The 17,347-nt window shown below is 30.1% G+C and overlaps 1 protein-coding gene across 1 annotated transcript; it reads right to left on the bottom strand.

Annotated features, from left to right (window-relative positions):
• Positions 1 to 10,648: 10,648 nt before the first annotated feature.
• LOC110654788 (protein DETOXIFICATION 49-like) lies at positions 10,649 to 13,102 on the bottom strand. The gene has a single exon (XM_021810888.2). It carries the CDS (start codon positions 12,832 to 12,834, stop codon positions 11,257 to 11,259), a length of 1,578 nt encoding a protein of 525 aa, XP_021666580.1. The 5' UTR covers positions 12,835 to 13,102; the 3' UTR covers positions 10,649 to 11,256.
• Between the last annotated feature and the right edge of the window lie 4,245 nt (positions 13,103 to 17,347).

The following is a 17,347-nucleotide window of genomic DNA, read 5'->3' as shown; positions in this document are numbered from 1 at the left end:
TCAAACAAATGGCCAAGTAGAAATCACAAATAGAGAAATCAAGCAAATCTTGGAGAAAACTGTCAATAAGTCCAGAAAAGATTGGTCCCTTAAATTAGATGACACTCTTTGGGCATATAGAACAGCATTTAAAACCCCCATAGGAACTACACCTTATAGGTTAGTTTTTGGGAAATCATGCCATTTGCCCGTAGAGTTAGAACACAAAGCTTATTGGGCCATTAGAGCAATCAATTTTGATTTACAAGCTGCTGGACACAAAAGACTTTTGCAACTTGATGAATTAGAAGAATTGAGACTTGATGCTTATGAAAATGCTAGGATCTATAAAGAAAGAACTAAAAAATGGCATGATAAGCATATCAAGAAAAAGGACTTTAAAGAAGGAGATTTGGTTCTCTTATTCAATTCAAGGTTAAAATTTTTTCCGGGAAAATTAAAATCAAGGTGGTCCGGTCCATTCAAAATTGTGAAAGTTTTACCTCATGGTGCTGTGGAACTTTTTGGTGAAAAATCAGGTAATTTCAAGGTAAATGGGCAAAGATTGAGGCACTATTCAGTTGGTGAGCCAATTGAGAAGATAGCAACTTGCTATCTCTCTCATTCTCCATAACATCTTGAGTGAGTATGGTCAAGCTAAAGACCTAAACTTAGCATTTTTGTGCATAACTCATAATTTTTTTTTATTGATTCTTTATTCTTTCATATATATGTTTGTTTTAAGTTTTTTCTATACTCCTTATTCAGAATTTAACATTGTTCTAATTTCCTTGTGCAGATGGGATACAATGCATTGCAAGCAAATGAGCATTAAAAAAAAAAAAAAAAAAAACATTTCATGTCTTTAATTTCGTTGCTTAACTAATTAGTATTTTGAACTTGTTTAGTTAATATTTTGCTTGTGTTGTTTTTATTTTGCTTGAACCATTTACTTATTCAGTTTTTTTAGTTCCTCATAAAATACATTTTTCTTTTATATCTTTAATACATTGCTCACTTGCTTTGATTTGCTATTTCGGATTTACACTTGATGATTATATTTTTGAACTTAACTTCCCTATTCCAAATTTTTTAGTGTAATTGATTTAATGGATTCCATCATACTATTTCTTTTGCAATGAGTGCAGCAGCTGTCCAAATTTTATCTAATTAAATTGGCTGCACTTCAATGAGGTAACACTTCTTATCTCAGCTTGTGTCACTTTCAACACAAGTTGTGCTATCGCTTATGCAACAGGGTAATAATTCTCTATGCACATATAGCCAAATTATCCCATTCCTTGCACTATTTTAACATTGAGGACAATGTTCATTCTGAGTATGGGGGAGAGGGTAAATTTTTTGCAAAAATTACTTTTTCCTTTTTCATTTGCATATAGCGACACACTCATTACTTCATACTTGTACATATTCACATATATAAACTGCATATAGCTTCATATACTTAGTTATGCATACTTAGTTGCATATAGGTTCATCATACATTTATACATTCATGCATTTCATTTGTTCATTTAAAATTTTTGAATTTTTAAACCAGTCTTTGAATTCCATAAGCCACTTATTCAAGCAATCCAACTTGCCTTTAGATGGTTAGTGGAATGAAAGTTCCAGCTGGGTACAAAGTCTTAAGCATTATTCTTTCTCTTACTTAATAGCTGAAAATTAATACATTCATTTAGGTATGCAGATTCTGATTAGTTATTTTGAGTTTTGAGTGTCTGAATAAGCCTTTAAGGAAGAAAATGGTCATTGTCGTCTCACCATTCCTAGAACAAGCATCTTAGATCTTTCAAAGTGAAATTTTTAACTTGCATTTGATAAGAATATGATTTAGGCATTCCTTCATATTTTAAACCTTACATTTAGCCTTAACCTACCTTAATTTCATTTCAACCCTTGTAAACCCCCTTGAACCTTAATTCCCTAATTTCTTTGGAACCCAAATCATTTACCTAGCCATTAAACCTAAACACTACCACCTATTTATGAGAATAATATTTTAGCAATTAAGTGCATAAAAAAATAAAATAAATAATGATATATAAAAATTAAAAAAAAAACATGGAGGATTGAAACATCTTCAAAAGTGCTAGAGTAATTGTGAAAAGTTGATAAAAAAAAAATGGTCACCAAAATATCCCAAAGGTAATTTTGGGTGTGACATGAAATAGGGACAAGTACACAATAAAATATAAAAATATTATAAAAGTAGTCCCTTTATTGTGATAGCACTTGAGATTCATTGTGAATTTCTTTCCTCTTGATAAAAAATTCTATTATTATAAAAAAAAAAGGATGCACTTTGAGTTTCATGATTAATATTATTCTCATATTTTGTTTACCTTATTCCCTTTCTTTGTTAACCACAATTTTACCCTATTAGACCCCATTACAACCCTTAAAAAGACCTAATGATTCTTTGAAAAATGCTTGTTACATTAGTAGAGTTATATCTTTTATGCTTGCATATGGGTTTGGCAATATAATCTTCCATACATTACTCACCATCTATTTGAGACACATTGGCTATCTATTTCATTTAGGTTTGTTTTGGCACAATTGACTCTTGTAGCTGGTTGGTATTTGTTGCTTGGGTTGATTGGTTAATTCTTAGCTATTCTGTAATTGTTGAGAGTGCTTGCTTCATTCTTTGTGCTTTTGCTGGTGGGAACTTGGAATGTTGGTGGCTAGAGGTAAGTTGGTGGTTTGGATTTGTGATTTTTGTGTTTTCAAAGACTGATTCTATTCCCTTCCAAATGAGTTTTAATGAAATTTTGCTTGAGGACAAGCAAGAGTTTGAGTATGGGGGAATTTGATGCATGCATTTTAGATCATCATTTAGGTGTAATTTTTGCACATAATTTACCCTTGTTCATAGCCATTATTATAGATATTAGTATATATTTAGTCAATTTTGCAATTTTCACTTTTCTTAGTTTAATTTTTGGAATTCATTTGTTTTGTAGGATAAATTTGGAGAAATTTGATGTATTTGGATCAGAGTAGCCATTTGGAGGAGATTAAAGTCGAATTGCAAAAATTTTGAAGTTGAGTAAAAAAATGGCCGAGAGCGACACAACCTGCAGCACAACCGAGTTAGCTTATGTCGCAGGTTGTGTCGATCGTCAGATATTCAGGCCGAGAGCGACACAACCCGCAACACAACCCACGACACAACTGACTCGGCTTATGTCATTTTTACTGGAAATAATTGACGTGGCATTTCCGTTACTCCAGCTTTTTACCTCACTTTCTCTGGAACCTTCCCCCTTTTACCCATTCTAGGGCAGACCCTTAGCCTATATAAAGTCTCATTTTATCATTTTCTTTCAATAGAGAGCAAGAGAGGCATTTTTGGCAAGATTAGAAAGAGAAGGAGGGAGCACTTTCTGCATTTTTTTTCAGCAGCCTGCAGAACTCATTTTCTACACTTTTCTGCAGCAGAATCTGCTGCATATTTCTGGGTTTTTCTACCCCTTAGCTTACACTTCCATTATTTCTTCATTTATACATTTGGGTTTGTCTTTAAACAATGATTTGTGAGTAGTTGATTGAGATTCTAGAGATGGGTTTGTAAATATTAATTTGTATTGTGGTTTTGAACTGATTTAGCCATTTAAATGGGATTTGTTACATTTTGATTTATTGCTTGTGAGCTTGTTGCCTTGCTTGATGAATGGGCCCTCATTAAGTTAAGCTTTAATCCTTAATAGATGGACTGAAAAGTGAATATTAGGGATAGATAATCTTGCAATAAACTTTATTTTTTTGATGTTAGAGATAAGCTAAGAGGATTAAGGGGAACTTTCCAAAAATCAATTAGAGCTTTAAATGGGTTTTTGTTAGGTTTGAAATACCGTGAAAACAGGGTTTGATTTAATGAAAACCAACTTTGAAATGCTTGAAAAATGTTTCAAAAATTTAAGAATTGATTTCCCTCAAAATTGCAATTCTCATGTGTTTGGCTAAATTAAGGATAAACCACATGCAAACAATATTGAAAATCCAATCTCTAGAATCAATTTAATTTTCATTGAATTTAGATTTAAATCCTCCAAATCTCATAAATAGCAATTTCAATTTAAATCCAATTTAAATTTAAATCCAATTTAAATCCAATCTCTAGAATCACTTTATTTTTTTTATTGAATTTAGATTTAATTCCTCTCAAATTTCATAAATAGAAATTTCAATTTAAATTTTGGTAATCTAGTTTAATTAATTGTTAATTGTTTGATTTAGCATTAATTCCTTAAATACCAATTTTAATTCCAAGTTTCATTTTACATCTTTAAATTTTGTCACTCTAATTAGTTTATACTTTTATTTCCAATTTAAGCACAATTCCCTGTGGGATCGATATCATTTTTTTAAAACTATACTACTGTGACCCGTGCACTTGCGGACACACCGTATCATTGGGTATATGAAAAAATGGATTCTGCTATAATTTTATTGATTATGCCGCATATGTAATGACTTTTTGTTTATTTAATGAAGAAAATTTTATATAGTTCTTATGTGTTTATTTATTGGCTTCGATTGAATGTACTTGCAACATGTTTATTGAATGAGTTCTTGATTGAAGTCAACATGAAATGTTTTCAATTAAGTAATAGTCTGTCATTAAGTGAATTGGCCTCAATTAAGAGAAATGGTTACAATTAAGTGATTAAGGAGTGTGTTCGTTGAATGAGACTTGGGAAAACCCTTTAGACGAGTCATGTAAATATGGAAAAAACCTTCAGACGAGTCGTGTAAATATCTATACAATCATGAAATAACATGCTTTGGCAAAACCCTTTAGACTTGGAGAAACATAAGGCGTGTATTCTTTGCATGAGACTAGTGTAAGTGTTGTGTTATGTCTTTGCATGAGTCATTTAAATATTTAAATAACCATGTAATGACATGCTTCAGCAAAACCCTTCAAATTTGAAGAAACATAAGGCGTGTATTCTTTGCATGAGACTGGTGTAAGTGTTGTGATATGTCTTTGCATGAGTCATGTAAATATTTACACAACCATGTAATGACATGCTTTAGCAAAACCCTTCATACATGGAGAGATATCAGGAATAGTAAGCTTTTTACATCATCAACATATCAAGACATAGAAAGCAATATAAATTGTAGATTTTCATCCTTATTACATATCATTTCTCCTAAAATCATCCTGTATATACATAGCATCAAAATTAAAAAAGTCAACCTACAAATGTTCACAAAATTCATCTATGTATCAATAATAAGTTATGTGCCCAATTTAGCTATTGTTCAGCAACAGCAAATGGACTTGTAGTAGGATGTGGAGTTGTAGGAGAGGGTATTGCAGCAGCATATGGACTTGCAGCTGTCTTGATGGATCTTATGAAAGAATACATTCATGGACTCGACACCACTTTTAACCAAAACTTAATGGGTATATGGGTTATTTTCACTTATATATCTTTTATTTATCCCATCTCTTTTTCGATGTGTGAATTTCACACTTATATATTCCCAACACAATGGGCTTATAAGGGTGAAGGATTGACTACCTTTAGTCCTAACCTGAGTAAGTTCATCTCACTCATCACAAACTCTTGCCTTACCCCATTCATTCACTTCTACTGTTCAACTCAGTAATAATTTCAAAATCCCAACCACAAAATTCTACACTTATATTTATCATATTTATTTTCATTATTTTTCTAACAATTTCTTTTCCTCGAATCTTTCTATTAATAATTATGAACAATGAGAGAGCTATGATTCGATTAAAGTTCCAGAGGCAACTTAAAAAATTTTTCCATATAAAAAAAATTAAAATAAAGTCATCGATTTAATATATATATATATATATATATATATAACAATACATGCACTTATGTGTCTGATTTAAAAGTGAATTCAAACTTTTCTTCTCCGATTTAATTAATTTTTCTTGATTGTCATTGTGTTGTATTGAAATAAATTAACCAGCAAATACACAATATCTTCTCCAAAAATTACTTACGGTTTATCGTGCGTGGTATCCCTGGAATCCTAAATTGAAAGATCATGGAGTTAAAAATAGTAGTTAAATTGTAATATTAAATTGATTAATTATTTTAATGTATAAAATCATATATAATTTATATCAACTCAAATTAAAATGAATTAATATATAATTTATCAATACTCTTTTTAAAATTTAATATGATATCAAAGCTGACTGAATTGTGGGTTTTAGCCATCCTTAAAGTTATATAATTAAACATGTACTGAGTTAAAATATTAACTATTAAGTGATAACTATGTGATTATATTTAAGGGAGAGTGTTAGAAATTACACGTAATATATAAGTAGTTAAGTTGTAATATTATAAATTAATTAATTATTTTAATATATAAAATAATACAGTCACTTATTTAAATCTAAATTAAAATAAATTTAATATATAACTTATCCAATGCTCTCTAAAATTTAACAAGTATGTATTGATGGTCATCACCACTGTTGCTTGGGAGCATAATCTTCAACAAATTTAAATTATCTAATCAATGTGTATGTGCATACCAAAATATATAATTTCTTTTTTAGTTAATTTTAATTAGAAAAAGCAAATTGCAAATTATGTATTTATTTTTCACGAGCAAAGAAAGAGTTTGATGAGCGATGGCTTTGCAGTGGTCTAAATTTATAATAAAATGACAAAAAAAAAAAAAAAAAGAAAAGCGCAATTAAATACAAAGCAGCCGTCCCCATTCTATTCCTTGTCGGCCACTAGACCCATTTCGGTTCAAATCGAAATTTAATTTTGGTTCATTTAAAAGGATGAATCGAAATTGAAACTGTGAACCCTGTAATTTTGATTTAAATTTTGATTTTAGTTCAATTTAGGTTTAAATCAAATGATGTAAAGTTTTTTTAAATGAAAAAAAATGCGTAACCCAAAACTATGTAATTCGATTCTGATTCAATCTTGATCGTTTAAATCTAAAAAGAGTTTGACCAGTTTCAATTTTGAACCGACTCTTGTCCGGGTCTAATTCCTTGTATTATATAATATAATATAATATTATGGTCTATAATTCCATATCCGACTGCATTTGGTCTGCTTTTTCATTCCTCGTTTATTTATTATTAATAAAATTTTAGTTCTTTAGTCATCCCACACCATTCACATTGCTCTAAATTCTAACTTCATGAACATTTATATATTTTAATTATACAATGATTATATTTTGATTAAAGGATTATATATGCGACATAAAATAAGAGAGTGGGTGATCATCCGAGAGAGATTGCTGCCTTGTCTAATGTATATTCAACTAATTAATAATTATTACTACTTAATCAACATTTGTAAAATATGATATATAGAACTCTTCAACTTTTTTGCATTAAATTCTCTTTCATAAACCTAAAGTTTTCCACTAAACAAATCCTAATATATTAATAATTAAGACGATCAGAAAAGAAAAAGTGAAATTTGCTAATCAATGTTCCCTTCCTGATAGCTATTATTTGACCAGAGTTTCCTTCTAGTTCAGCATATTCTTCATATATATTTTAGTGTGTATGTGTGCTAATTATTGAAGAAATTTTATGTTTTAAAATGTGCACAATTTCGAAAAATAAAATAAAATAAAATGTACACCAATGTTAAGTGACTTTAAGGTAAGTTTTATATTCTAAAAAAATAAGAAATTATATGTAACTTATCAATCTATCTTCCTCTATTTAACACTATTTAATTTTTCTTTTTTAAACGGTCATATTTTAAAATCACTATTGAAGTATAGAATATAGCTCAAATAGGGATGACAATAGGTCGGGTTTTTATGGGTAATTAACCCAAAAACCCAACGATTGTTAATAAGATAAGTTTGAATAGTATATAATCGGGTTTGGGGTGGATTTGAGTTTAAAAAATAATATTTATAATGAGTTCAAATTTGTATGTTAAATATATGTTATCCGAATCCATTTATCTAAATATTTAATTAAATATAAAATATATTTTTTTATAGTAATATTTATAATTTTCATATGTTTTATTTTAAATAAAATAGAATTAAAATATTTTATGAAATTATTAAATTTTTAAAATATAAATTATTAATAAAGAATAATTTTTTATTTTGATTATCAATTAAAACATATAATATTAAAAGAGTTCAAGTATTTTTTGAGTAATAGTAATCGAGGTTGGTATGGATTCAGATAACTAAGAATAAATTTTAATCAAATTTAAGATAAATTTAAATTTTAAAAATATTAATTACATTCAATTCAGATAAGATAATTTTCACAGGTATTATAAGCCCTCCCAAGCTCAGGTTTTTATTCTTCTAATTTGCTAATGATTCTCAATACTCTTTCTGAAACTCAAAATATTTTGTAAATCAAAGTTTTTTAATAAATAATTAATTTATCAAATTTCAAATAGAGTAGGTGAGCGGAGAATATTCTTATTTATGAAATAACAATTTAGAAGCATCTATTGACATATTATGAGATAATAATAATAATAATAATAATAATAATAATAATAATAATAATAATAATAATAAGGTTTTATGATTTGTGTTTCACATTCTATTTTTCATTAGGTTTTTCATGAAATATTTTTAAATTATATTTAGTCGATGCAGGATAATACACTCCTTATATTTTGGACTGAACATCGATATGGTGTGTGAAGTTTATGAAACTGGACATTTGAAGGTAATTCAACCTCAAAACTATAATCGACTTTGATACTATGTTGATAAAATAGGTCGGGTTTAATTCCATCTTAGTCAAGTAATTTTTTTTTTCAATAATTTAAGTGATAATGTTGATAAAATGGACTAAGTTTAACTCTATCCAAAAGTCACCTTGTAGAGGGAAGCACTTTTATCTTATACCCAATTAATGTGGCATAATACACTCTCCCTCTCATATTTAGAATTGAACATTTGAAGTGTGAAATTAACAAAATTAGATATCCATGGGTAACACAACAAGAAATTAGTATTCCACTCCATCTGCCATAGGCCCAAACTAAACGCAATCTCAACATTAGACCAACTGCAAATATTTAGTCATATTATAAATTTCATGTTTTAAATATTGATTCTTGAAGTTGAGAGGTGTATTGGTAAAATTACATTCCATTCAATTTATCAACAATTATGAGTTTTGACAAATAATAATGAAGCAGCCGTTCTCCTAGAAAATGATAAACCTAGCAGACAACCCAATTGCTGTTTTCTATTTGTAAACAGATGACATCCTTCCAGCTAGGTTAAGTGCACTAAGAATTGTCAAACCATTAATAATTTTTTTAAATAAAACTAGAATATCATTATTTTTGGAATTTTCTTTTTTAAAATAGTGTAACAAAGATTGACATTGACTTTCTATTCATATTCTATACATATGAGAAGACTACGACTTGTAAATTAATGTTGTCATTCTCATTCATCACATAAAAAAATTTAATTGCATTTTTATAAATTTAGCGATAACAATTTTATTAATATAAAACTAATTGTACTGATAAAAATTGAATTATATGCATCCTAGAGTTGAATTTTTCAAATTGGCAACTTCTTTATTTAAGAATTTCAAACAAATGTTCTATTAATTACATAAATATTCTTTTAATCACTTTTTTTTTTCTTATAAAAAAGTATTCTCTCCGTTCCATTGTAATAATTTGTTAAAGGTTTTGTACAAAAATTAAGAAAATAATTGTATAGCATTATTTTTATAAAAAAAAGTTAATAATTGACTAAAATATTCTCATAATATTATTAAAATGTGGAAAGGTGTCAAAAAAGATAAATGCATTAGAAATATTAATAATAAATAACGATTTAGTTAAAAAAAAATTAATACTTTCTTAATTTTTTAAAATAATAAATAAAGTGAAATAATTTTTTTTTAATCATCTATTACAATGGGACGGGAAGGAGTAGCAAGCTAATTATATATGCGTGCCATATGCATGCAGATAATGCTCATAAGCAACTTGGGAAATTGATTGAGAATTGTGGTTTCCCTATTGAGTTAAAAGTTCCATTAATGTTCTTAAACAAAATGAAGAAAAAAAAAATTAAAATGAGCAACTTGAGAAATTGATTGAGAACTGAGGTTTCCCAACTGAGTTAAAAGTTTCATTATTGGTCTTAGACGCAAATGAAGAGACATTTAAAAGGAAAAACTTGGGAAATTGATTGAGAATTGTGGTTTCCCAGTTAAGTTAAAAGTTCCATTAATACTCTTAGATGAAAATGAAGAGAAAATTGACAGGAACAACTTGGAAAATTGATTGAGAATTATGGTTTCCCAATTGAGTTAAAAGTCTCATTAACGCTCTTAGACGAAAATGAAGAGAAAATTGGAAGGAGCAACTTGAGAAATTAATTGAGAATTGTGGTTCTCAGTTAAGCTAAAAGTTCCATTTGATGACCAAAGCCAACAAAGTATCTGCACTGTTAGTTTGGTGATGATCCTAAGTTGCACACAAAGCCAAATTCAGGTATACATACAACATTTATATCCCATGCTTTTTAGTTACTTTGATATTTGAGCATGGGACACAACACATACGCATTGTCCATCCAAACTTATGATATCTGCCATAATTTTTAGTTAAGTTTCACTGAAATGTAAACTTAAAACCTTAAGTAAGTGAAATAAAAAGTTTTTTAATCTGATTTAATTCAGTAGTTGAAAATATAACACTCATCTAATAGATTTAGGTTCATGTTTTCAATCACCCAATCAAATAAAAAAAAATTGAATGATCGTCCGTGGTCGAATCCAAATGGTGATTTTGAGGGAGCGATGGTCATCGACGGAGTCGGCAGTTGCAAAAGATGAAAGATGACCAGTCAAATTCCTAGTTGTATACATCCCACGCGCAAGTGTTGCTCTTATGAAGGAAGCTCACACTGGAATCTCTCCTTATTGGCGGCTCGCTTCCACAATTGGGCACATATGATAAGCCCGTAAGCTAAACTACTTTCCTGAAATGCACTATCATCCAAACATAAGTACAACACTAATTACAGGTGAACAAGAAAAATCCATGTTTCTATGTATTTTGAATAATCTTAAACTTCAATTAACAACTCTCTCTCTCTCTCTCTATATATATATATATAAGTGTGTGTGTGTGTGTGTGATCTGCAGATGTAAATGAAAAATATTAGATCAACACAAACTAAATGTGTGATCCAAATCATAAAAAATATGGTTAATTAGAATCTTCATATATTAAATTGGTGACAGACTCAAGCTAATAAATCATTGTGATTCGATGAGGTGGATGGTTGTCTTTTATCATCCGGGATTGTATCATCCTCTTCAATGTCATCAGCAGTGTTGACGTTTCCTGTGAGCTCCTTAGCCCTGAGGGCTTGCCTTTCCCAATCGGTGCGAGTCAAAACTAACAACATGGTCGCAACGCAAGAGCCTTGGGCGGCTAATAGACCAAGCCAAAGTCCTTTAAAATCAAACCCAGCATAGAAACTTAACCAAATAGCAACAGGCATACCCACAAGATAAAAACATCCCAAATTAATATTTGCACCCATTTTAGGCCTGGCAGTTCCTCTCAAGACACCACAACCTGTTGTTTGAGGGCAATTTCCAAGCTCACAAAGCCCAATTATCGGCAAAACCATTGAAGTCAATGCAATTATCTCTGCATCTTCTGTGAACATGCTGGCCCAAACCTTCCTCACCATAATTGCAAAAAACAATGCAGAAAATCCCAAGCCGAAGCTTAAACACAAACCAATTATAGCAGCAAGCTTCGCCTTTTGGGGATTATTGGCACCCAGTTCATTACCAACTCTTGTTGAAACACCAAAGCTTAAGGAAGATGGGAAAATATATATCAAAGCCGTGGTTTGAATCAATATTCCCATTGAAGCAACGGTAGCTCTTGGATTCAACAGTAGCCCACATAGTAAAATCATTATCTCATACCACCACCATTCAAGGCAAACCGAGATGCAACTTGGAATTGCCAAATTCAATAAAGATTTCCATCCTCTTAAACACTCCAGAGAAATCCCACCCCATGTTTTCTTGTGCACGCCGGAAAGCATAACGTAGACGATCAGTGAAGATACAAGATTGAAGTTGGTCCAAATCCCACTTAGTGCAACACCTTTGATTCCGAGATTAAGTACAGAGACAAGAAAATAGTTAATGGGTATATGGAGAAGAATGGAAAGAGCTGCACAGTATGTTAGAGGCAGAGTTATGGATTGAGTTCTAAGGTATATACGCAAAGGGTGTAAAAGGGATTGCAAGATAAGGTCCGGGAGAGAATAAAGAATGTAGGTTTGCGCTTCTGTGGCTATATCATATTCTTGGCCACAACAGAGAAGAATGTTTTTCATGTTGAACCATAAAAAGGATATTGGGAACGAAATCAAGATAAGCAAAAGAATTGTTCTTTGCATGGTGAGGCCAAGAAGTTTGTAACTTTTGGCCCCAAAAGCTTGGCCGCAGATGGGTTCCATTCCCATTGCAAGGCCGGAGAGAATAGAATAACCGGTGATGTTTGCAAAACCGATCGCCAGAGAGCCACCGGCTAAAGAAAGCTCCCCCAGGCGGCCAAGAAAGAGCATGGAGATCATGGAACGAGAGTAAAGTAGAAGACCAGTTAAAATCATTGGAAGAGCAATGTTGGCTGTGCATTTTGCTTCTTTGATTGCCAGAGACAGATGGGTTTTTTCTTGTGGTTGAGATGTTAGATTCCTGGGGACCAAAGGACTTAGCATGTCAGGTTCTTGTACTTTGGTTGATGGATCTAAATTGCTTTTGCAAGAATCAGAAGCCGAAGCTAACTGGCACATAGTTATGAAAATTTGAGAGAGAGCGAGAGAGAAGAGGAGGGAGAGTGGGTTTTGGGGTTTGAAAGAGTGAAGTTAATGAGGTTTAAATGGAGAGCTTAAGGGTTATAATTTATAAATTGTTGGGACATAGATGAAACTATGGTCTTAAGACGGCTTTCTTATAAAAGGAAATTAAAAAAAAAAAAAAAAAGTAAGGGTTGTTGGATTGATATTTTAAGGTTCCAAGTTCTAACTAAAATTGTTGAAAGCCTTTCAGGGGTCCTTTTATGACCGACCAGAGATGGCACTATTGGGACCTGCAGGAAAGAAAGCATAATCCCAACAAAAAATTGATAGAAAATTTTTATTTAAATTTAATTTATTATAAATTTAATAAATTATAACATTTAAAATAAAATTTATATATAAAATAAATGATATTTATATTTGTATATACAATGAACCAATTTGAAATTAAAATTAAGTGTCAAAATATTAATGGTGAGTTCTAACTGCAGAAATTCATATTTATTGTGAAAAAATTATAATTAATGGGTGTTGATATTTAAGGAAGATGAACGTTTTTTGATGAGAAATAAGCAAGTGGGTTTCGTCAACGGAGACAAAAACAAATGTTTGGACTGTTATGAGAGTGGACCCATTTAGAATTAAAGCTTGACATACACATTGTTTAGTAACATGGGTGGGTATATCAACTGTGTCACATACGATTTTGGCATGTATGTTTTTGCACGAAACTTTTTAGGCTCTTGGCTAGCATATTATGGCAAATCAACTTCATTGGTAGTGCATTATTGACCATCTGATCGGTTAAGGTGGAATTGTAACTCAGATACCCATGAGGCCATGTAATGGAATTTGCAACTTGCAGTTAAAAAAAAAATAAAGCATCTATTTTTTTTTTTTTTACTTTTTTTTGTTATTAAGGACTGAGGCTTTAAATAATTTTGTTTATTTGATTGTACCTCTAAACTTTGTTTTTAACACATTGAACCTTAAATTGATAAAATAACGCTTGTATTTTTCAAATACTGTTAGGCTAATTATATTATACATCGGGAGTATTGATTTTTAGAGTTGTTTTAGACATGATTTTTCATTTTTCTTATGTTTATCGAGAGTGAGACCCATATATGATTTTATATAGAGAAAATATGTGCTCTAAAAATACACAATGATTTTTCATTTTATTAAAAGAGCGTAAAGGACGAAGAAAGCTTACATGTAAAAGAAATAAATTTTTTTTCTTATTTTTTAAATTTAATAGAAATTTAATGAATTGAAATTACAGTCTGCACAACAGAAAATAATCGTCTCCCTTTCTTACAATAAATGTGATAAATTTCATAATATATAAATGGAGAGACTAATTAACAGTGTGTTTAATTTTACTATTTATTTTTAATTTTCGACTTTTGAGTTAAAATGTATATTTTAACTTCTAAGTTAATTTAATAGTAAATAGTTAATTGTTTGATAAAATTATTTAAAAATAAATTTTAAATAGTTTAAGAGTTTAATTAAAATATGTTTAAAAATAATTTAATTTGTTAAAATGACAAAAAAGATATATAATTAAGTGTTGTAGTTGTTAAAATAAAGATAGTATTAATATTTTTAGAAGTTGTTAAGATAATATAATCTTTTACTTGGTTAAGAAGTATTTTATTTATGACTGATGACTCATTTTAAGTAATTTTTAACTTACAAGCTAAATCAAACATTCATCGGCTTATGATTTTTTATTTATAATTATATTTGACAAACTTATATGTCAAATCAAATACCCTCTAAAACTTGAGATCTCTACTACTTTCTACACCTTAAGGTTAAAGGTAGAGAATCAATTAGGGCATCCTATTGACAATTTTTTTCCTAAATTGTTTCAACTGAAATTTGTATCAATTGAAAAAAATAAAGGAAAAGCTGCATTTAGAAGGTAGTATCTTAACCTTTTTAATAAGCCAAATTTTATTGATTTTGAATTCAGAAAAACTTAACATGAGGCATTGCATCTAAATCCCAGTTATCAATTTTTCCCGATACAATCATTCGCATTATATTAAGTGAAAAAATCTTGCTAAAGAAAAAAAAAAAAAACAAGAGCAAGGGGAGGACCTACAAGATACAACGCAAGATTCAAGTCCAAGGAGAAAGAAACAGATCAAAGTTTCCAAGATATGTAGACCACTAAAAGTAACATAGTAGGAGTTAAAAAGAAAGCTATAAAATCTTCAGTGTGCAAGCTTCCCATTTTTGCTAGATGATGGAGAAGGTGGAGAAGTATTTATTTAACCACAATAGCAGCTATTGAGTTCCATTTAGCGGCACAGACTACAACAACAAAGGATTTACGAAGGAAAAGAAGCACAATAGTAGCAGTAGCAATAGAAAAAAGAAATCTATCTATGAAACATGATAATTATGAGAGAGTGTTTTGGTGGGGGGGGGGTGGGGTGGTGTGCTATTATGGCAATCTATGAGGCTTGAGGAAAGCGGGTTGTTTTAATTTTAGGATTGATTTTACTTACCGTCTCTCAATTTTAACTCTTATTGGGATCATTTATAAATTTTAATTTGTAACATGAAGCTCATTGAACATCAACTTAAGTAATAAAAAAGCCCTTGTTACTTGAGATAACTAGTTTCTAAGACAATAAATTAAATTTAATAGATTTTATAGTAGAGAGAAAATTAATAGATTTTATAGTAGAGAGAAAATCTAGGTGTAAATTTTATTAAATACGTTAAATTAAATTTTTATCCTTCTGAGAGTGCTGTTTATTTATTTTCCACCTTGGAACAATTTTCATTTTCTAACACTAAAATCAACACCGCTAATTGAATTTATTACCTCTTTTAATTTAGGGCTCAATGTGTAAAAACCAAATTTCTAAGGGTGCAATCAAACGCAAAATTTGTTTAGGAGCACAACAACAAAATGTTGAAAATTTTAGGGCTTCAAAAATAGATTTAGTCTACTTTTTATTTAATATGTCCCATTTTCTTGCTTGTTTATACTAACCCTATGCATAAATGTACATATAGGTGGGTGTATAATCTTACCTTCGTTTTAAAATCAAAAGTATTTTAGGATAAAAATCAAAAGTTGGATCTATTACACAAAATGGTATTAATATATGCCACTAGCTAGGCCAAAACCCTAATTCCCCATGCTATAGATGTGGAGAGTTTTTGAAGAAATAGGTTACATCCACTAATTTAATGATGATAAAAAAAGTATTCATAATAAGTTGGATTATCATGAAAATTACACCCCTTTATAGTATCCTTAGACACTCATTCATAACATCCATACAACCCTTGATATATACATTAATTAATAACTGGCATTATAAAAACAATCTAATATAATTACAATGGATATATTCTAATAGTAGATTATAATGAGATCCATGTTAAAATTCAATCATATCAATGATCATAATATAATCGTTGCATATTATTACGATTGTATTTTAAATTTTTTCTTAAATTAGAATACTAATTATAATTAAGCAAAAAAACAATTCAAAAGAACATGCACCAAATTTAAATGCTATCAATAATGGGGATAGGATTTTAAGTAGCCTCTCCCACCCTAAAATTTTGTCTTGGTGCAGGGTCGGCTCCATGATGGTGCTGCAAGAAAGTTTTAAAAGAAATGCCCTTATTCTTTTTTTTTTTTAATAAAAGAAATGCCTCACATTAGCTTTTTGTATGCGTGTGTATATATATATGTGTGCTTCACATTAATAATGGTCCCAGCACTATATGTACGTCAATTGGGCGGTGGCAAGCTAGCCGATGCATGCAAATGGGTGATCTCTTGGTGCATGCGTGACTCATCCTTTGTCTTCTTGTCGTCTCCATCGTCTTGCCTTCAAATCTATCCCTTCATCGGACACACAAATATTCAACAACAGGAAATGGTGAGGGGATGAAAACAAACATAACAAAGTACAAGAAATAATTAAACTAGAACTACTATTTAAATAATTAAATACTAGCATATCATTCCAAAAGATTAACAGTGGGTTCATTGCATTGATATTGAATGTGAATGTGAAATATAAACATGTTGCAGAATTTAGGCTGCTTTGGGAACCCAAGCATGAATGTCGTATTGGTATATCTCTAGTTCTGTTTGTTTAACTGAATAAAATTCTCTGAATCAAAGCTATCAGTCAAATTTATGTGTTGAGTTTGAAATTACTTCTACTAAAATGACTTAAGTTAATTTGGTTTGATTCTCTTTTGCTATATATTTTCGTGTAATTTTTTCTATTCTACAAATGTGGAACTCCAACACCCCTCTCAAGTGCAATTAGACTGAATTTAGATTTATAAGTCTAATTGTCATTTATACTGCCTGCGGTGACCTATCTTGGGTTTGACCTCTTCTTTTTTACTTGAATATGCAAGTCTACTTCTTTTTACTACTCCATGCATAGATCAATTTGGATCTACAGTGGTGGCTTATTTAGAGGTTGGTCTCTTATTTTTTGCTTGA

Source organism: Hevea brasiliensis, chromosome 9, assembly GCF_030052815.1.
Source record: "Hevea brasiliensis isolate MT/VB/25A 57/8 chromosome 9, ASM3005281v1, whole genome shotgun sequence".
NCBI classification, from domain to species: Eukaryota; Viridiplantae; Streptophyta; class Magnoliopsida; order Malpighiales; family Euphorbiaceae; genus Hevea; species Hevea brasiliensis.
The sequence above is the reverse complement of the archived record's forward strand: the minus strand, read 5'-3'. Positions and strand labels throughout refer to the sequence as shown.